Here is a 22,568-nt window from a genome sequence, read left to right as displayed (position 1 = left end):
TTGTGTAAAAAGGATGTTTGATCCTGTCTTCTCTGTCCCTCCTCTTGTTCAACTGTCCATGCTGATAAGACAGACTGAACCCGTAGCCCTTCCGCACATGCTCAGTTTAATATGTATGAGTTTTTTTGTTGCTTGGGAGAGTGCATGTGATCAGCACAGGGTCAATCAGCACTGTCCAGACAGAGGTCCGGGGTTTTGCATCCTCCTGGAGAAGAAAGAAAACTCCTCCTACAAGCTTTAACCAGTGCTCTGCTGAAGTTACAAGACTGCTCTAACTGCTGATGAGAAAAGGTATTTAGCAGTTTATATTTACTAAAATGATTACACTTCCATGTTCTGTGTACTGTGGGAGACCAGATATAGTGAACGCAGGGTCTGGGGAGACCAGATATAGTGAATGCAGGGTCCGGGGAGACCAGATATAGTGAATGCAGGGTCCTGGGAGACCAGATATAGTGAATGCAGGGTCCGGGGAGACCAGATATAGTGAATGCAGGGTCCTGGGAGACCAGATATAGTGAATGCAGGGTCCTGGGAGACCAGATATAGTGAATGCAGGGTCCGGGGAGACCAGATATAGTGAATGCAGGGTCCTCGGAGACCAGATATAGTGAATGCAGGGTCCTCAGAGACCAGATATAGAGAATGCAGGGTCCTCAGAGACCAGATATAGAGAATGCAGGGTCTTGGCTTTAGTAACACTTTAAGCTATAAAAGATCTTCAACATTACAGAACAAATCCAGTTGAATGTATCCAACTACTAATAGCTATGCCATGGCCTGGATAAATGCGAACCTTCACAGATATATTCTCGCCAATGACTCTTAGCTCAAAGAATCAGAATAAAACAGAGAAAGAAAGGCTAAATAGGGGAGAATATATAAATGCTTCAAAAGAAAGTCTGCATATATATATAATAATTGCTGACTGAACATTCAGATTCTCGCTTAAGCACAATTATGACTGGTACTCCTAAATTTTAGGCATTTACTTTAGAACCACCTGAACAATATATTTTTTTAAATTGATTATTGCATGGATGAGAGAATGAGCTGTAAGCCATAATCATCACAATGATGACAAATCACGGCTTGAACTATCTTGCTTTGCATGTAATGAGTCTATCTCATATATTAGTTTCACCTTTTAAGTTGCATTACTGAAGTAAATGAACTTTTGCACAATATTCTAATTTTTTGAGTTTCACCTGTATATAAGGAAACCAGCTGCAGGCTAACTCAAATTGAGACATTATTCTACTTTTTATAGTAACACCAAATCTCAGCCTATGGTTTATTTTAGGTTAGTCCTGGTGTGAAGAGAAGTTGAAGCTCTCAGTACAGCTGGGACTAGGATGCCAGGTGCTCCACAAGAACAATCTGAATTTTAGTTGATCCAGGGAATATCCGATTGCCTCTCGGGGGATCAGGAAGGAATTTTTTCCCCTGCAGGAGCAAATTGGATCATACTTTACTGGGTTTTTTTGCCTTCCTCTGGATCAACTGTGGGTATAGGATTATAACTTTTCTTTTTTTTTTTTAATGGTTGAGCTGGATGGACTTTCGTCTTTTTTCAGCCAGATTAACTATGTAACTATGCAACTAACACAGCTACCTCCAAGCACCATACTTCTTGGGTCAGGATACCTGGAGAAGGGGCTGGAGAGGTGCACAGCTCAGCTTCAAGTCTTACAGAAGGTAACCTCTCTATAGTATGCACCTTAGTTTCAAAGTCTCTTGTCACAAACAAAAGATAAGAGGATTTTTAAAGATACTTAGAAATATTATACTCTGGCTGTATTATGGTAATACATATTGATATAGGTGGATCTTCATTTTACAACTCTTTATTTTAATGGACTCAAAGGCCTTCTGGGCTAACTAAAAGCATATGCAAACTCTAGAATTACAGTGTTGCTGCCAATGTCTATGTGACCCTAAACTGTGGTAATCACCAATCCTAAATCAAGTCAGTTTGTTCCTCATGCCTAAACCTTAAAGAAGTATTCCAGGCAGAAAAAAATCCCATTAAATGGGCACAGCTGCACTGTATGGATTAAAGTGTTACTAAACCCAAAACAGTAAAATCAGCCCGTTAATGCAGTAAAGCATGATTGTTATACTCATTGTGGAACCTAAAGGGTTAATCCTCCGCAATGTGTAAAAAGGTTGTTTTTTCACCTCACGGGACTTTGTGCATATTGTTTTTTCACCTCACGGGACTTTGCATATTGTTTTTTCACCTCATGGGACTTTTTGCATATTAATTATTTTATATTTGTTATACGTTTACAATTGAGCACATCATATTATGTACGGTTGGATGTACTGTGTATATTAATGACACGGTTGTTATTTATGTGGTTTTTGTGCCTGGAGCACTTCTGTTTTCTGTTGGGAGGTTGGAGCACAACTTTTTGGGTTTAGTCCATTTTTGGACTTTTTGTTTGTTGTTTGCATATCACTATTAGATCCGTTTAGGATCATTTGGGGCACTACTGTTATTTGTTGGTCCCTATTTGGACGTGGTAGGTGGCACCTTGTCGCACGTGTATTGTGTGAGTGATATAGATATTCATGTGCATCACTATTTATATATATTGTGTTATTATTGCATATGGTTTTATGTATATTTATATATGTGCATATTTACACTCTTACACATTTATTTGATATTTATGTGCATATTGGTATATTTATTTCATTTTATGCCATTTGTGGTGGGGTTTATATGGTATTAGCACCACATTATTTTTTTTTGTTATTTCGCGTTTGTAAAAAGGTGGTTTGATCCCGTCTTCTCTGACCCTACCCTTCTTCTACTGTCCCCAATCCATCTCCTTATAGTACAGAGCTCTGAGAGTCACTCTGCAAATGCTCAGTTTAGAGTGTATTGCTAGAGAGTTTTTTTTTTTTCTTTGGGAGGGAGCATTTGATCAGTACAGGGCCAATTAGCACTGTCCAGAAAGAGGAACAGGGGTTATGCAGCCCCAGAGGACAGTCAGAGCAGAATGAAAACTCCTCCTACAAGCATTAACCAGCGCTCAGCTGGACATTGATAGAAATCACAAGACTGCTACTGTATATAATGCGGATGAGAAAATGTATTTAGTAGTTTATATTTACTAAAATACTTGCATTTCCATGTTGTACGTACTGTGGGAGACCAGATATAGTGAATGCAGGGTCCTGGGTTTAGCAACACTTTACTTGCTCGTTTTTACCTAGGGGCGTGGGAAGCGAAGATATACTTTCCTAATCTTCCGATCCTCCGAGCACCAAAACCTAAGTGGTTAGTACCTTGTGATCTCTGTGAACCAATCACTGTGATCCCAAGTGTAAACACTGCCTATGTTTACAGAAATTCTTCCCTCTCTTTCCTCTCACAACAAAGAAAGCAGGATAGTAGGAAGGAAGAGATGACCACTGACCAGCAAATGATGGGGGGGGGGGTATAATACCACTCACCACCAATTATTGGGTGAAGGGGCAATATTATTGCTATGACTTGACTACAATGGGCAACTTTTGAAGGCTTTGTGTGCTGTAATTTCTTGTAGGAGTGTAATTGACTATTATTAGATGACATTTTCTAGTTAGTGAATTTCTGATCAGCCCTTATATTCCACTAACAGGCTCAATATGCTGGACTGAAAGGATCTATGAGCATCCCTACAGTGCATTGCCCAGTGTTAGCAAGCTTTCACTTACATCTTACACAGACATCTAACCTGAGGTTCAGATTCCTCTCCTTCAGGTTCCTTAAAGAGATCTGCTGCTCCAAACTTTAAAATAGCCGCCAACTCCTCTTTGTTAAATGGATTGGAACTACAAGAGACCAAAATCAGCAAATAAAAATATTATCATAGATAAAGGTAGCATGTTTCAACTTCACTAGATTCATTGCCATTCTCTTGCTCTTACTTTGAACTTCCAGAGTTGTTTTCCAGCACCGTTCGGCCAGTGGTGTCCATCCGCTGGATTACGAGATGGTCAAGAACCATCTTTTTCTTTGCCCGTTCTATGATTTCTTCCTCTACAGTGCCCTTGGTGACAAGGCGGTAAATGTTTACCTATATAAAATAAACTTCAAATGTTAAAATATTATTTATGAAAACAGGAAGAAGAATAGGCAACAATGGAAAGTAAAACATAAAATATTATAAAATAATATATTCATAAATATTTTCACCCCAGAGTTGCACAACTTTCAACCAGGATTCAAACATTTTCCCAAAAAATGCAATTTATAAGAAAGTGTGAAGTGTGAATATTGGGTGAATAACACTGCTTCAGGATTCCAGTTATGTTACGTTATGATCTTGTCAGATTTTTGTCAGGATCAACATACACTTTAGGAGGAGTGTTTTTCTATTTTTTACATATACACTTTAAAGCAGGCCATAGATGATGCAAATTTCTCAGGTTGCAGGAAAGAAAATCGCTCAATTCCGCCACCAACACAGTCAGTGTTGATGGGGGAATCTCTCCCCCAGCACTATTGTATTCTGCCAGTGGGGAGACTTCCCTACCAGCAGAACACAATGGTCACTGCTAGCGGCTATAACTGCTGGTAGTGATTCCATGCAAAATTATCACTTCTAGCAGCTATAGCTGTCAGCAGTGATTCCATGCAAAATGATCACATCTAGCAGCTATAGATGCCGGCAGTAATTCCATGCAAAATGATCACTGCTAGCGGCTATAGCTGCTGGCAGTAATTTCATGCAAATTGATCACTTCTAGCGGCTATAGCTGCCAGCAGTGATTCCATGCAAAATGATCACTTCTAGCGGCTATAGCTGCCGGCACTGATTACATGCAAAATGATCACTGCTAGCGGCTATAGCTGCTCGTAGTGATTCCATGCAAAATGATCACTGCTAGTAACTATAGCTGCTGGGAGTGATTCCATGCAAAATTATCACTGCTAGCGGCTACAACTGCAGGCAGTGATTCCATGCAAAAAGTATAACTTCTAGCAGCTATAGCTGTCAGCAGTGATTCCATGCAAACTGATCACATCTAGCGGCTATAGCTGCCAGCAGTGATTCCATGCAAAATGATCACTACTAGCGGCTATAGCTGCTGGTAGTGATTCCATGTAAACAATCAGATAGTCTGGTTGTACGGATGTTGACTGGTTGATCTACATCAGTACAACCAGCCTGTGCAAAGATGGATTGAATCTCCGTCAATCCCTGCTGAATTGGCTGAAAGTCGATTCATGAATGGCTGGTTTAAGGCTAGGTTCACACTGTAGCGGGTCCGGTAGTGTGTGTAAATCGAATGCATTCTCCAACCCAAAGGCAATATGTGCTGCTCTTTAGCAGATGTGCGGCAGATGCCACACATTGGCTAAACACGTGTATTTGAGTGTACAAAACTGAATGGTGCCACAGTACCATGCTGTTCTGTGTGGCTGTGTTTTTTAAAAAGGGTTGGGGATTTTTTTCCCACATTTCCTGCAAGTATATCAGCTCATACAAATGAATGAGCTGCTGTACCCACAACGACCCACTACAGTGTGAACCTAGACAAAGAGGTATGAATATGGGGCTTACTGAGACTAGTAACTCAACATAAACTTGTTTGATGATGGCTTCTATCTGAATTGTCAATAAGAGTCACTGCTACACTTGCCTATGGAACTCACCTAATACTATAAATGTTTCTATAATGAAACTTGGGATTGTTAAAAAAAAAAAAAGACGCCAGAAGCCTCCTCTGAGTTCACACAACTAAATGGTAATGTTTTTTCCAGTCCTCCAACTACACACCATGGTTAAGCAGGTTACTGATACGAACTTGTCAATTGACAGATTATACTGTTAACTCTCCTGGCAATCAAGCAATGCAAGAAATTGAACTATTGGAAGGTTGAGATTACTTTCCTACCAAGTAGACAAGCTAGATGTTTATTTTTTGTTTTGAGCTTCACAGTATATACGGGAATTATGGTGCCAGTGACGTAGTGTGGGCTGTCAGTGCCCTGGGCAAGGCGAGGAATTTGCACACACTAACCTGTGGACGTTTAGCACTCCCTTTATCCCTATCCCTCTTTTTTTTTAATCTATTACTTCTTCTCACCCATTTTATTTTTCTCTCTCCCTCTCTACCATTTATGCTCTCTTTTCCCCCTTTTCTTCTCCTCACTCTCTCTTTTTGTCCCTTTCTTCCTCTCTCTCTCCCCTCTGTTTCACTTTCCTTTCTCTGTCACTCTCTTGTTCTATTTATCTTTCTTTCTCTCGCTTTTTCTTTGTTTCTTTTTCCACCTCTCTCCCATGTATTCTGTCTTTTTTTCTCACACACACTTTATCCCTCTTTTTCTTTCTGTTCTCCTTTCTTTCCTTTTTATCTCTTTCTATTCCTATTTCTTGTTCCCCTCCCCCCATCTCTCCTTCTATGTTTCCCTTTTCTCTCTCGCTCCGTCTTTCTTATGCCTTTTGTCTCTTCTTCTTTCTCTTTCTTTTTCTATGTCCCTACCCCTCTCTGTTCCTCTCTTCCATGCATTCTGTCCCTTCTCTTTCTCCCTCTTGTTTTTCTCGGTGTTACACCCACTTTCTTTCCCTCCCTTGTTCCTCTTTCTCTTGGAAGTGAATGGCTACATGTACATTTAGCATTAAATGTATCATATAGAATAAAGTACTAACCACACACAATATATATATTGTGGACACAGGCACAATTCTAGTTTATTTCAGGTATTTACCAAAACATATTCAAGCTATAGTTATATAATGGATATGGGCTGCAAGTACACACTCTCAGGTTTAATTTGAGGGTATATACATCCAAATTGGAAGAATAGTTTAGGAATTACAGTTTTTAAGAGTAGCCATCCCCCATTTTTCAAGGGACCAAAAGTAATTGGACAATTGAATCAACAGCTATTTTATGGCCAGGTGTGGGCTACTCCATTATTTCTTCATCAATTAAGCAGGTAAAAGGTCTGGTGTTGATTCTAAGTGTGGTATTTGCATTTGGAATCTATTGCTGTGAATCTACATCATGCGTTGGAAGGGGCTGTCCATGCAAGTGAAACAGGCTATTGTAAGGCTTCAAAAACTAAACAAATCCATCAGCGAGATAGCAGCAACATTAGGATTGGCCAAATCAACAGTTTGGTACATTCTGAGGAAAGAAGAACGCACTGGTGAGCTCAGCATCATAAAAAGGCATGGATGTCCACAGAAGACAACAGTGGTGGATGATCACAGCATTCTCTGTATGGTAAGGAAAAATCCATTCACAACATCCAGACAAGTGAAGGACACTCTCCAGGAGGCAGGCGTATCATTGTCAAAGTCTACAATCAAGAGAAGACTTCACAAGAGCAAATACAGAGGGTTCACCACAAGGTTCAAACCATTCATGAGCCTGAAGAATAGGAAAGCCAGATTAGACTTTGCCAAAAAACATCTAAAAAAGCCAGACCAGTTCTGGAAAAGCATTCTTTGGACGGATGAAACTAAGATTAATCTGTACCAGAATGACGGGAAGAAAAAAGTGTGGAGAAGGCTTGGAACAGCTCATGATCCAAAGCACACGTCATCTGCAAAACATGGTGGAGGCAGTGTGATGGCATGGGCATGCATGGCTTCCAGTGGCACTGGGTCATTGGTGGTTATTGATGATGTAACAGAAGACAGAAGCAGCCGGATGAATTCTGCAATGTTTAGAGATATACTGTCAGCCCAGATACAGTCAAATGCAGCAAAGTTGATTGGACGATGCTTCACAGTACAGATGGACAATGATCCAAAACACTCTGCAAAAGCAACCCAGGAGCTTTTGAAAGAAAAGAAGTGGAATATTCTGCAATGGCCGAGTCAATAACCTGATCTCAACCCAATTGAGCATGCATCTCACTTGCTGAAGGCAAAACTAAAGGCAGAAATACCCACAAACAAAGAACAACTGAAGACAGCTGCAGTTAGAGCCTGGCAAAACATCAGAAAGGAGGAAACCCAGTCTTTGGTAATGTCCATGGGTTCCAGACTTCAGGCAGTCATTGCCAGTAAAGGATTCTCAACAAAATATTAAAAATAAACAATTTATTTATGATTATATTCATTTGTCCAATTACATTTGAGCCCCTGAAAATGGAGGGACTGTGTAAAAATGGTTGCAGTTCCTAAAATTTGTACTTGATATTTATGTTCCACCCCTTGAATTAAAGCTGAAAGTCTGCACTTCAAATTCATTTGGATTGTTCGTTTTAATTTATTCTGGTGGCATACAGAGCCAAAAAGGTATGAAAAATTTCCCTGTGTCCAAATATATATGGACCTAACTGTATATACATACACACACACATATATAAATGTATTTTATTTTTTTAAGTACACGTGCAATATATGCACTTTCACATACACTCACCGGACACTTTATTAGGTTCACCTGTTCAATTGCGAGGTAACAATTGCTATTCAGTCAATCACATGGCAGCAACTCAATGTATTTAAGCATCTAGACGTGGCGAAGATGACTTGCTGAAGTTTAAACCAAGTATCAGAATAGGGAAGAAGGGGATAAGTGACTTTGAACATGGCACAGTTGTTGGTGCCAGATGGACTGGTTTGAGTATTTCAAAAACTGCTGATCTACTGGGGTTTTCACACACAACCATCTCTAGGGTTTACAGAGAATGGGCCGAAAAATTTTAAATATCCAGCGAGTAGCAGTTGTGTGGAGGAAAATGCCTTGTTGATGTCAGAGATCAGAAGAGAATGGGCAGACTGGTTGCTGCAACATTCAGATGGTAGAGTCAGAATTTGGCATAAACAACATGAAAGCATGGATCCATCCTGCCTTGTATCATCAGTTCAGGCTGGTGGTGGTGGAATGGTATGGGGGATATTTTCTTATCACTAGCAAGTTGTACCTAATAAAGTGGCCAGTGAGTGTATATGTATATTGCACCCAATGAATGACTGTCTTTGGCCATAGACCCCCCCCCCCATACAGCATCCTTCTTCTGTATTGGTCCGGGGCTGGTGGCTGTGTTACACCTCCGCTGTGACAGATGGAGAAGTGCGTAGTGTCCACAATGTGTGTATCGTGTGTATTGCGCTCATGCTGCCCCTCTTGTGAGTGCCTGCACTGGTGATCGGAGATGAGTGACCTCTCCTCCTGCATGTATCCTGGCTGTAGAAGAGGAGACCTGCCTTAAGTGGAGATGTGCTGTACAGTGTAGCGGGATGTCCAGGAAGGCATAACTGTGGATCTGTTAATAGAGGAATGGATCCCTCTAGGACAGATGTCCTTGCCCCCCACCCCCGTTATCCTCCTGTCACAATGTGTGTGTTGCAATAGCACAGACCTGCTTGGTGCTGCCGGCTGCACGATGCTGTGTCCTGCTGATGTCCGAGTACCAGCTGCTGCCAAGATGACAGCCTCCCCCGCCTCCTGTTCACCCCACTGCTGCTGCCACTGCTGCCTCTGTCCAAGGCACTGCCCGTGTCACCAGTTACAGTTGCTCTGAATGGTCAGAGCAATGGGCTGCCCTTGTATTTCCGCCCATGCAAAGTTACCTGGACCCTGGCCAGGGACTAATTTTTGAGCCCTCTAAATGGCGACTGCACCAGCTGCCCACCCCACGCTACGCCACTGCATGGCGCCACCTCAAGAAGAGAATTGCTGTGTTATATTGGGCACAGTCAATCTTATTGCTGAAAACAAACCTGTTTCTTTTGGCCAATCCTGTGAGCTCTAGCCTGTGCCTGCAAGTCATTCTGGGGATTCCAGTCCGAATCAAAGATGACTACAGTGTCAGCAGATGCCAAGTTTATCCCAAGCCCACCAGCACGTGTAGAGAGTAAGAAGCAAAAATCCTAAAAAAAACACAACAGATAATAAACTGAATAGTTTATTTGTTTTGTAATAGTCAATAACTGCATTAAACATATAAAAACAACATATTAAAAAAAAAACTAAAACCTATACGATAAACAAAGTAAATTCCAAGTCTCACCTCCGAACCTTCAGCATTAAAGTGATCCAGCGCTTGCTTACGAAGCTCTCCCTTAATTGAACCATCGAGTCTCTGTAATGGAACAAAAATCAGAGGATGCTGCAGGAGAAATCCAGTATGAACAGATCATATCCTCAATGCTCACGGATTAAAAATAACCTGACTGCCGTGTGCATTTTGTGAACATGCCCTGGAGAAAGACACCCTGTGACTGGAGAGATCACTTTACAAAGCACTGGGCAACTACATGATCGTCTTTTAACTATCTTGGTACCAAACATCAATAGTCAATCCTATAGCTCTGAAGCTTGCTACATATAATTGTCTTATTCACAGTAAAAGTTATTTCAAATTAGTGCAGCACTTCCACAAATGTTTACTACCCAATGTAACAGCTTATGTTGCTTTACAATAAATCTGTCATTTAAAGGAGAAGTATGGCCTAAAACCCGCTGTCAGCTGACATTACAGAGCTGCTCCAGGCTCTGGAAGGATCCTGGCAATAATGTTGGGATCCCCACCAGATGCCTGATCGGCAGCCATTGAGAGCCTCTGGAGCCAGCCGCTCCTACCCCCTCCCCAACCTGCCCCTCCAGTGAGCACTGGAGGAGCATAGCTGCGAACAGTGACCGACAGTCACCGCTCTCTGCTCAGAGTGGACCAAGAACTGAGCAATCAGCGGTCATGTGATCATTCAGCTCATGGGCTTAGAGCCAGCAGGAAACAATTAAACTTTTAATGGTTTTGTCTTAAAACCTCTGTGGTCCCCTATGAAACTGGTGTTCCTTTCCCACTATTGAGCTGGGAATTTCTGTTTGTTGTTTTTTTGACATGCATCGCCCTTCCATGGGCTGCTTGCTGCAAAGGCCAGTTATAGATTGGAGTGGTTGCCATTTGTTTATACTGTTGATGAGTTGGTGAGGGGATGCACTGGATACCTTCACTACCATTGTGCTATTGCTGGGTGTCTAATGGGTCAATACCTTTAAGGAGGTGTGGGCTTCCTCCAGGCATATGGAAGAAGGGTCAGCTGCACACCAGAGGATAGATGAATATAGGGTGTATTTATTGATCCATAAGACACACAAAACACCAGGACATGAATACAGGACCTGTTAACGCGTTTCAAACGATCTCGTGCTTAATCATAATTATGACAGGTCCTGTATTCATGTCCTGGTGTTTTGTGTGTCCTATGGATCAATAAATACACACTATATTCATCTATCCTCCGGTGTGCGGCTGACCCTTCTTCCTATTGCATTGTGTGGTGGTGAGCCAGAGCCTGCACCTGTTGTGGATTGATCTGGATTGTTTGCCTGAGCGGTATACCTTTGTTCTTTGGATTCCTCCAGGCATACCTGCCCTTAATCTATCCATTACTATATATGTGTTCCAACTTTGGAGACTCTCAAAATGTATAGAGTTAGGGCTACAGTACACTGGGGTGCCGTAAAGTGGCGTCTGCAGTTTACACATATATTTACAAACGAGTACAAACTAAACCCCTTGTTTTCACATGAACTGTTAGGGTAATTCGGTTTGTTGCAGGCTGGCTGGTAAGTAAGCTGGGAATTTTTGTTTGTTGTTTTTTTGACATGCGCCGCCCTTCCATGTGCTCCTTGCTGCAAAGGCCAGTTATAGGTTGTGGTGGTTGCCAATTGTTTGTACTATTCTAGTACCACTATAGGTTAGATTTCAGGCTAAGCCATGCCCAACCACAATCGTCTTGTCTAATGACAGCTTCCTTACTGACGACTAAAGCACTTAACGTGAAATGCTGGAACTACGATGAGAAAGAAGGAAGTTCTGGGTCTCAAAACCACCTTGTCCTGGTGTTAGACCAAAAAGGCTAAGGCTGCCAGTTCAGGCATTTGCCTTGCAGAGGTGATAGCAACAAAGAACTCAACTTTGTGAGTGACAGTGGAAAGGGGTATATATCTAAAAGGTTCAAAAAGTGGTTTTTGAAGTGCCTAAAGAACCAGATTTAGGTCCATTGGAGGGGGAGAAGGCCACACACAGGGAGCCACATAACAGACACCTAGTACCAAATTTTAAATCAAAGAAATGGGAAGCTAGTGGTCTTTAGAACAAGATTTCAAGTGCAGATATCTGACCCTCAATGCTACTCAAGGCCAAATGCTGATCCAGGTCCATTTGCATAAAATATAGGACTTTTGAAAAGAGGGATGGAAGGTGGGCACAGCCAAGTCAATTAATCAGGGAAATCAAGCCTTTAGTAACAAGTAAAATCATCAACTTTAGGTAGCTAATTTTGACTTTTACTCATGGGTGAGACATGACTCCAGTTCTCTGGCTGTAGCAAATAGCCATCAGTAAATACACATCTTTATTTAGCAGCCACTCCATCTATGTGTTCTGGTATGTTGAACATTTCTGTACTGTAGTCTGGCCCCTTCGGTATCGGATGCCCAGTTCTCTTTTTTAATTACTGCCATGTAAATCTGGGACACAGAATGCCAAAGCATTTCAAAGGGATACTTATGTTAAGCAATAAAACAAATACAAACATTTATGTGGTCACCCTAAACCCTCCACAACCCAAGCTGCTGTATACATTTCTGAATGATATTTACAATTGAGTACTGTCCGTGATACTTTTTTTTATTTGCACTAACATACAATTTTGAGGACAAGCTTTTGGGGAATGTCTCCTTCTTCAGGTCTAAGCAGTACAAATGCACTAATACGGCCACAATCACCTCAAGCTGAATGGTATTTAAAAACCTTACATGAAACATAGAGCACTACCCAAAAATAAATATATAAAAAACTAATAATTCTTACCGTAACAAATACTCTATACAAATAAAAAGAAGCAAATTAAATCAGTGCATCAATAAAAATATATTTTAAAAAATCATGGCAAACGTGCTATGCATGACCAAATTAAAAATAAAAAAATTGATTAAAACTATTGTTTTTATATGTATAAACTATGTATTATGATATGGATTATAGGCTTTTTATAAATTTATTTTTTGGGTAGCCCTGTATGTTGTCCATATAAAAGCCAAAAAAAGGTGATTTAACTCCTTGGCGCCAAGCACACACAAATATGAAGCCTCTCAGCGACGAGGCCTTGGTGCCTTGGGCCCAATGTAAACAAAAACATTTACCGACACCTTATGGAAAGGTTGGGAGCTTTCCGATCATCTGTCTGCCATGACAGCCAATCACAAACCCCTTAAAAGTCCGGCACCAAGGGGTTAATAAACAGATAATCAGTAATACAAAGCAGATGTAGATGGTAAGAAAACAAGTAAGGTTTAAAATATTTCGTAGGTTAACAGATTCAAATGAGTGCGCCTAAGATGGCTGCCTCATCTTCTGAGTGCTTGGAGCCCCCAGGGATAAAAGCACTAAAGAAAGACAAATTTGTATAAATAATAATGAAATGAAGAAAAAAAATAATAATCAAGTATATTGTTTACTAAACCAGTCACAATCTGAACATTTCAGGATTGATTCACTCAAGGCAAATAGAATGTACACTGAATGCAAATAGAAAAACAAAAAGGGCGCACCGAGCTAGTGCATTATCGTTTAAAATATTTATTGGAAAAACAAGGTAAGTATTATACTCACAATGAACATAAAAACACAGTCATATCACACCGGACAAAATATTATATCCAAGCAGCATCCGAGTCCATACGATGAAACTCTGGATGACCAACTGGCTAACGCGTTTCGAGGCCACAACCTCTTCCTCAGAGCCAACACTGTACTCAGATGCTGCTTGGATATAATATCTTGTCCGGTGTGATATGTCTGTGTTTTTATGTTCATTGTGAGTATAATACTTACCTTGTTTTTCCAATAAATATTTTAAATGATAATGTACTAAGTCGGTTCGCCCTTTTTGTTTTTCTATTTGCATTCAGTGAAGTTGGACCACCCCGGTCTGTTGAGGGCAGCAAGCGGTGCATGTTTCAGAACATCCTTACTGGTTCCACCGAGTCCATTCCCAGCGCAGGAGAAAAGTGTTTTGCTGTGTTAAATAGAATGTACACTCTGCAAGAGCAGTTGCTCCGGAGCTTAGTAATGGGAAATAAGCTCTGCTGTCTTCTATCATCCAATCAAGTCCAAGCAAAAATGCTGTTTTTTTTGCATGTGATTGGGTATTTTTTGCAAAGCGAAGCTTTACCTTTATTAAGCTCTGGAGCGACTGAACCTGCAAAGTGCACAGTCTATTTGCATTTAGTAAATCAACCCCTTAGGTTCTTAGCATGCCAAAGGCACAATATTTGCAAAGGTACCTGAAACGGGTAGTGCTTTATGGCGAGGTACTCTGCCAAGATGTCCAACATGCGCACCATCTGAGAAAAGATGAGTACACGGTTTCCTCTCTCACGCAGCCGTGTCAACAGTTTGTCCATCAGAATAAGCTTTCCGCTGCTTCTGATCAAAGACTGAAGAAAAGAATGCTGGTTATTAATAAGATATAGATATATAGATATATATATATATATATATATATATATACATACACACACACACACACACACATACACACATGCATACATACATACACACTGTACATAAACACACAGGCAAAGTCATAAAGCTACAACTGGACTCTTACAGCCTGTGTAGGGGGTAAAAAGCACACATGGGATGAAGCAATGCCATGCTGCATTAGTCTTATGTCCGACCTCATAGAGACGGGGTCTAAACCACAGATGTCTGGTGTCCCCCCCAATAAATGCTATGAAAAATAAACATTTCATGCAAGATGCATTCAAGACACAGAACATTAAAGCAGAACTAAAGTCCACAATACTTACCTCTCCTTCAATGGTCCGTGGTCCCTTGCCGGCATCTTCTACCGGCTTCTTTTGAATGCCAGGCTGCAGCCATCTTCATGGCTGGCATGGGATGGCATCACTCTTGCTCATGCAAATCTGTGCATGCGCATTACATTTTTTTAATCACTTTTATGGTTATCACAAGAAATGTAAACATCACTTGTGATAGCAATAGGCAGTGACAGGTGCTCTTCACAGAGAGATCTGGGGTCTATTAGACCCCAAATCTCTCCTCTGCCCCTGAAAGCTTTGGAAGCTTTGGATCAAACTCGTATCGCTTCGATCCAAAGCCATCCTTTGCTGGTATTGGATGGTAAACAACCAGACGAAACTGCAAAGTAACAAAATACTCATCTCTTCATGTTTCCTATAACATAGAGAATGTCCCCAAACAGCTCTATGGTAAGCCAGTGGAACAGTAGAGCCCGGAGAGGCACCCAGAGGGTATTTTTTCCCCAAATCTGGACAGACACAATGGGGCTGATTTACTAACACTGGAAAATTCTGGTACAGATATACAGTGGGGATCGAAAAAGATTGGGCACCCCAGCTAAAAATTTGTATTAATGTGCATAAAGAAGCCAAGGAAAGATGGAAAAATCTCCAAAAGGCATCAAATTACAGATTAGACATTCTTATAATATGTCAACAAAAGTTAGATTTTATTTCCATCATTTACACTTTCAGAATAACAGAAAACAAAAAAATGGCGCCTGCAAAAGTTTGGGCACCCTGCAGAATTTATAGCATGCACTGCCCCCTTTGCAAAGCTGAGACATGCCAGTGTCATGGATTGTTCTCAATCATCGTCTGGGAAGACCAGGTTATGTCAATCTCAAAGGTTTTAAATGCCCAGACTCATCTGACCTTGCCCCAACAATCAGCACCATGGGTTCTTCTAAGCAGTTGTCTAGAAAACTGAAACTGAAAATAGTTGACGCTCACAAAGCTGGAGAAGGCTATAAGAAGATAGCAAAGTGTTTTCAGATGTCAATATCCTCTGTTCGGAATGTAATTAAAAAATGGCAGTCATCAGGAACAGTGGAAGTTAAAGCAAGATCTGGAAGACCAAGAAAAATATCAGACAGAACAGCTCGCAGGATTGTGAGAAAAACAATTCAAAACCCACGTTTGACTGCACGATCCCTCCAGAAAGATCTGGCAGACACTGGAGTTGTGGTACACTATTCCACTATAAAGAGATACTTGTACAAATATGGTCTTCATGGAAGCGTCATCAGAAGAAAACCTCTTCTTCTACGTCCTCACCACAAAAATCATTATTATTATTATTACTACGAGTTTATATAGCGCCAAAGGGTTTGCTCAGCGCTGTACAATAGGGGGGACAATACATGGCACAGTACAACAACAACAAACAACGTACGAGGGGTAAGAGGGCCCTACTCTTACGAGCTTACAATCTAGGAGGGAGGGGGTAAAGGTACAGTAGGAAGTGGCTGAGGGGGATGAAGTGGTGGGAGGAATGAGGGAGGATGGCCGTTAGGTGAGGGTGGGGTAGGCTTCCCTGAAGAGATGTGTTTTGAGGGAGCGCCTGAATGTGAATAGGGAAGGCGACAGTCTGATGGATTGGGGCAGTGAGTTCCAGAGGATGGGGGAGGACCTGGAGAAGTCCTGCAGTCGTGCATGGGAGGAGGAGACCAGGGAGCAGGATAGAAGGAGGTCCTGTGAGGAGCGAAGGGTACGGGTAGGGTGGTACTTGGTGATCAGGTTGGTGAGGTAGTCAGGGGCAATGAACATATAGACAAGCCTGATGCATTTTGGAAACAAGTTCTGTGGACCGATGAGGTTAAAATTGAACTTTTTGGCCGGAATGAGCAAGAAGGGGCACAGAATTTAATGAAAAGAACCTCTGTCCAACTGCTAAGCATGGGGTTGGATCAATCATGCTTTGGGGTTGTGTTGCAGCCAGTGGCACAGGGAACATCTCACGAGTAGAAGGAAAAATGGATTCAATAAAATTTCAGCAAATTTTGGATGATAACTTGATGCCATCTGTGAAAAAGCTGAAGTTAAAGAGAGGATGGCTTCTACAAATGGATAATGATCCTAAACACACCTCGAAATCCACGGGGGATTACATCAAGAGGCGTAAACTGAAGGTTTTGCCATGGCCTTCACAATCTCCTGACCTCAACATAATTGAAAATCTATGGATAGACCTTAAAAGAGCAGTGCGTGACAGACAGCCCAGAAATCTCAAAGAACTGGAAGACTTTTGTAAGGAAGAATGGGCAAAGATACCTCAAACAAGAATTGAAAGACTCTTGGCTGGCTACAAAAAGCGTTTACAAGCTGTGATACTTGCCAAAGGGGGCAGTACAAGATATTAACTCTGCAGGGTGCCCAAACTTTTGCAGACGCCATTTTTTTGTTTTCGGTTATTTTGAAAGTGTAAATGATGGAAATAAAATCTAACTTTTGTTGACATATTATAAGAATGTCTAATCTGTAATTTGATGCCTTTTGGAGATTTTTCTTCTTTATGCACATTAATACAAATTTTTAGCTGGGGTGCCCAAACTTTCGATCCCCGCTGTACATGGTAGCCAATCAGCTTGTTCAGTTAAGCTTTGACAAAAAATCTGGAAGCCGATTGGTTTCTATACAGAGCTGCACCAGATTTTGCACTCTCTTGTTTTAGTAAATCAACCCCATAGATAGTCGGATGTACACAGACACAAGTGTGTTTACATCAGATTGTCCATAGGGATGCATGGAGCTTCCAATCAGGTCCACCTGAAAAACTGACACGTGGACCTGTTCGGAATGCCTGTGTGATAGGGGGCCTATAGAGAATACTAGATCTCCACCTGCTGGAAATGTAAATATGAAATATTTGAAGGCAATTTTTTGGATTTCGTTTGGAAAAAAAAATTAACCTCCCTAGCGGTCTGATTATGTCAGTATTTCTGTGCTCAAAGTGGTACATTTTTCTGCATGGAAATATGTTGTTTTTTTATTGTAGGCCTGTAATTTTTAGGAATAACTCCCTGAAATCTGTCTAAACAAGAGTCTAGTAAACATCCCGGGTATGTTAAAATTTGAAACACGAAATCATAAACTATAATTTAATAAATAATCATAAAAAATAATAATATAATAATAATAAATTTAATTCAATAATATAATCAAACCAAAAACACTGAAATTTGAAATATAGCGCCAAGTTCGCACATCACTGAGCAAAGTCGCAAAATCGTTTTCAGTGTCTGATAACGAATTTCCCCCACGAATCATTATCACTCAATTCTGCAAGTGGTTCTGATTTACTATCGCTGTTCTCTAGCCGGTCTAAAACCACTTTTGACCTAAAGGGACGCTTTTTGGACGCCATGGACGTTTCTCAGTTTCCAGGCAGAAAGAACAGTAAAAATGCAGGCAGGGCGCAGGACAAAGCACTCGGGACAAAATGTATGTGAAATGGTTTGATACAGGAATGTTTTATTATGTGATTTTAGTGTATTTAGTGAATGTCACTTTTTCACATTTTTTAATTTCCTGCCAGTTCCGTACCCCGTATGTCCCGACGTCGCAGGGAACGGAACCCGGAAGACAGATGCCGGCATCGGCCGGAGGACATTGCCAGGGACACTGCAGGAGGGACATCGCAGGAGCGAAGGACAAGGTAAGTGCAGAAGGGATCCCGGAGCAATGCTGCAGTGTATTCCCGAGTGTAGCTCAGGGTTACCGCTTGTGGTACTGAAACTTTACCCCGAGCTACACTCGGGAATACCGCCAGGGAGATTAAAATTAAAAAAAAAAAAAAAAAGATATCTGCACAAGGGGAGCATTGTTTTCCTTGGATTGGCTGATTTTAAAAAAATCACATTGTATAAAAGAACAGTAAAGTACAACCATCCAGTAGCACTGTAAAGCAAAATGCAAAGCCTATGCATGTAAGGAGCAAATATATGGCTGACAATTACCGCATGCAGAAAACAGATACATTCTCATTTTCCATTCACTGACCTGCAGTAAATCTTGTCTGCTTTCTTTGTCTGAATCATCCGGCTTAATGAGGAAGCAGTGATTGCAGCACTTCTTCAGTTCCATTACAATGTTCAGGAAACCAGATGTGCTGCCCCTTGTGCCTTTGGACAATGCCTTATAATTTCTGGTTAAAATCCACCTACAGCCAGGACATCAAAGGAAAGCCACTGTAAGGAGAATGCTCACGGTTGCATGCAAGCATTGGCAATACATTTATTTAACTACTTGCCAACCTGCCACAGTACATATACTGCGATGGGTCGGCTCCTACAAGCAGAGCAACGTACTTGCCTGTTACCGAGTACAGGGCGCGCGCCCCCGCCCACCTACTTTGCTATGATTTGACACAGTGGGAGCTTGTCGGCAGATCCCGGCCAATGGTACATGGCTAGGACTTGCTGATCAGATGTGTCGAATTACAGCCCAGAGCCCTGTGTTGATGAACAACGCAGGGCTCTGAACAGAGGGAAGGATCGCTTTGTTTCTGTTCCCTGAAAAGCAGAGAACAGAAAGAAGTCATTGTGTAGTAAAAAGTAGTACATATTCAACACAGTAACACTTGTTAGGCACACGATTAACCCCTTGATTGTCTCTAGATGTTAACCCCTTCCCAGCCAGTGTCATTAGTACAGGGACAGTGTATATCAGTGGTCTGCAACCTGGGGCCCGGAGGCCAAATGTGGCCCTTTTCTTGCCTTTATCTGGCCCTTGGGCTACTATTTCATCCACTGACACCAGCAATAGTATATAAATCCTGTCACTGACACCAACAGTGGGATACTATTCCCCTCCACTGACACTACCATTAGGGCACAAATTATAGAGTCCCATTATTGGTGTCAAAGAAAGGAATTGTGCCCCATTGTTGGTGTCATTGGGAGCAATGGCATCAACGAAGGGACACAATTCCTTCCTTTAACCCCAACAACAGGGCACTATTACTCCCAATGACACCAAAAATGGGGTGTTGTTTACTCCCACTGGCATGCGACCCCCCCTAAAGTCAGAAGGGCAGTAAACTGGCCCTTTGTTTAGAAAGTCTGGAGACCCCTGGTATATATTATTAGCACTGATCCCTGTATTAGTGTTGCTGGAGATGTCAGTGCCATTTAGTCAGTTCCCACAAAGTGTTAATTAGTGTCAGATTGCCTACCGCACTATCACAGTCCCACTTTAAGTTGCTGATCTTCGCCAATACTATTATAAAAAATATTAAACAAAAATTTCAGTATATATACCATCTTACTGTTTTTTGTTTTTTTTTTAACCAAAGTTATGTAGCAGAATACATTTTGGCCTAAATTTAAGACAAAATTTGATTTTTTGTTTCTTTTTTTTATTGAGTATGTTCTATAGCAGAGAGCAAAACATTGTTTTTTCCTCAAATTTCTTTTTTTTTTTCGTTTATATAATAAAAAATAAAAATCCCAGTGGTGATCAAATACCACCAAAAGAAAGCTTGATTTGTGTGAAAAAACATTCTATACATTTCATTTGGGTACAGCATTGCATTACCACGCAATTGCCAGTTAAAGCAGCGTAGTGTTGAATAGCAAAAAATGGCCTGGTCATGAAGAGGGTAAAATCTTCCAGGGCTCAAGTGGTTAATATGACCACAAAGGTGTCATTAGTCTGTAGAGTGTCTCCTCCAGTAAGATGACACTAGACTTCCAATTAATAATTATAGATGCCAGTACAACGTGGTTCTTTGCACTAGTGTTGGCAGACTCACTTGTAATACTGTTTCTGTAGTGCACACATCTCCACTCGAAGGATTTGCTCCACTTTAGCTGGAAGAGATTTCTCGACATCCTTCTTGACTCTGCGCAGTAGAAATGGTTCAAGGACTTTGTGAAGGCTCTGGTAACCATTATCTCTCCCTTTGCCGTGCTCGTCCTCAAAGTCCTCCCAATACTCAAACCTAAAATTAAGCACAGGCAGGTCATAGGGTTTCAAAACACATTCCAAACATACACAATTTAGTATACACCAAAAACAACTATCGCTACAAAAAATAAAATGCTTTAGATGTTTTCAAGCTTAGCCTATGAGCCAAATGTGAGACAAAGTGGAAAAGTAGCACTATAAGTTAAGGCGGAATTCCACCTGAAAAAAAAAAAGTCAGCAGCTACAAAAACTGTAGCTGCTGACTTTTAAAATACAGCCAATTACCTGTCCCTCAGTCCAGCGGTGTCCTCACTACAGCTGGTTTCACCGGCAACTTTCTCTCCTTGATGCCGGCATCTTCAGTGTGGGCACCCGGCTGTGACAGTTTGCGGCTTCACAGCTAGGTGCCCACTGTGCATGGGCGAGAAGCTCTGCGCTTTGTGAATGCTCCAGTAGTCTTCTGGGACCTGTCACATGTCCCAGAAGACTAAGGGGGGCTTCCCATCACCTAGGCAATCGTAGCGGAAGTGGGTACCTGTCAAATTCGGGTACCCCACTCCCCAAAGGTGCCAAACCTTAACGTTGAGCGGGGAACAAACGATTAAAGTGGAACTTACCCTTTTGGGTGGAGCATCGCTTTAAGTAGTCAAGACCTGGTATTTCAGTGTCCAAAACATGTTGGACAGCTAACTCTTGGGGACTCTAGTAGTAGGATGTGCTGAAAGTGGCTGTAAGTCTCTGAATTGAAATAATAACAAAGCATATCTCTCTATAGTGTATACTTGTCTCAATCCAGAGTACTGAGTGTCATTTCTATCTGCTGCCTCATTTCTCTGCTATCAGCATAAGACAATTCTGACAAGTTTTCCTGACACCATGAGATAAAAAGATGACAGGGGAGGGAGCTCCAGTTCACAGCCTGTGATTGACAGTTTCAGCTCTGTTCCTGTGGGACGGGGGTGTGCCCCTACCCCCCAATCAGCTCTCAGAAATCCCCTCTCTAAGCTCTGCAGAGTGTAACTTCAGCACCTCGCCCCCTGCTTTCTGAAAGCTCAGGCAACAAGTAAACAATTCTGGACTTTGAATGGATGCAGAGAAGACTGCAGATAGACAGGTACAACTTATGTAGGAGGATTTGTTTCATCTCTGTGTATCACCTGAGGCCAATCACTTCATTGCATATTTGTACAAGTTTACAATCACTTTAAGTTGCCAAGTCTGCACATCTGGTGCGGCAGTTAAGAGGGCATCCTACTTCCACATTTGTATTTTTCATTTATTAAATAATACAGAAAATACAACAGGAGGAAGGGAAGATATGAAGGTGGGCAGAACACCCCAAACCCCAAGGCACAGTAGACCACAGCCATTCCTATGGAAAGGATATAATATTGCTAAATCCCCCAAGAGATATAAAAATGCCACTCAGGCAACCAAACTCCACTTATACTGTATCAAAAATATCACCTTTTGGTGGTCCAATATTTTAAACAAGTTAATAAAATTCTTTAAATCAGGTCACTGATGCTCAGCTTTCTGAAATCGGAAAGCTTTAGAACAGCAAGGTAGATACATATTGGGCACCTGCAAAGAAGCAACTGGGAAACTGAAAACAGATGATGAAAAGTCTCACTCTGTGATTAGCTTGTTCTTAATACTCTATTGTGTTGCCGATAAAGTAAATGCATACATATAGCGTCCACCCAAAAAAAAAAAACACTCCCTAAATGCGTTTCACCACAATAGGCTTGTTCACAAAATATAGAGTAGGTCCATCCTACTCTCTCCTTGTGAGCAAGCCTGTGGGGGAGAAAAGTGTTTAGTGAGTGTGGTTTTTCAGGTCGAGATAATACCTATGC

At 41.4% G+C, this 22,568-nt stretch overlaps 1 protein-coding gene across 2 annotated transcripts in view; it reads right to left on the bottom strand.

Moving 5' to 3' along the window:
• Positions 1–22,568, bottom strand: part of CHD2 (chromodomain helicase DNA binding protein 2) — a 122,682-nt gene that overhangs the window by 33,363 nt on the left and 66,751 nt on the right. For both annotated transcript variants that reach the window (XM_089653101.1, XM_089653102.1), the window contains exons 17-23: positions 20,555–20,743; positions 18,802–18,961; positions 14,260–14,412; positions 9,977–10,048; positions 9,687–9,836; positions 3,925–4,073; positions 3,732–3,828 (exon numbers count right to left, since the gene is read on the bottom strand). In XM_089653101.1, the coding sequence (XP_089509227.1) occupies positions 3,732–3,828; positions 3,925–4,073; positions 9,687–9,836; positions 9,977–10,048; positions 14,260–14,412; positions 18,802–18,961; positions 20,555–20,743 (970 nt within the window). The remainder of the gene's footprint in view (positions 1–3,731; positions 3,829–3,924; positions 4,074–9,686; positions 9,837–9,976; positions 10,049–14,259; positions 14,413–18,801; positions 18,962–20,554; positions 20,744–22,568) is intronic.

This window comes from Staurois parvus, unplaced genomic scaffold (genome assembly GCF_062004578.1).
Source record: "Staurois parvus isolate SC_StPar_1 unplaced genomic scaffold, SC_StPar_1.0 ptg000698l, whole genome shotgun sequence".
Classification (NCBI taxonomy): domain Eukaryota; kingdom Metazoa; phylum Chordata; class Amphibia; order Anura; family Ranidae; genus Staurois; species Staurois parvus.
This window is presented reverse-complemented; position numbering and strand designations above follow the sequence as displayed.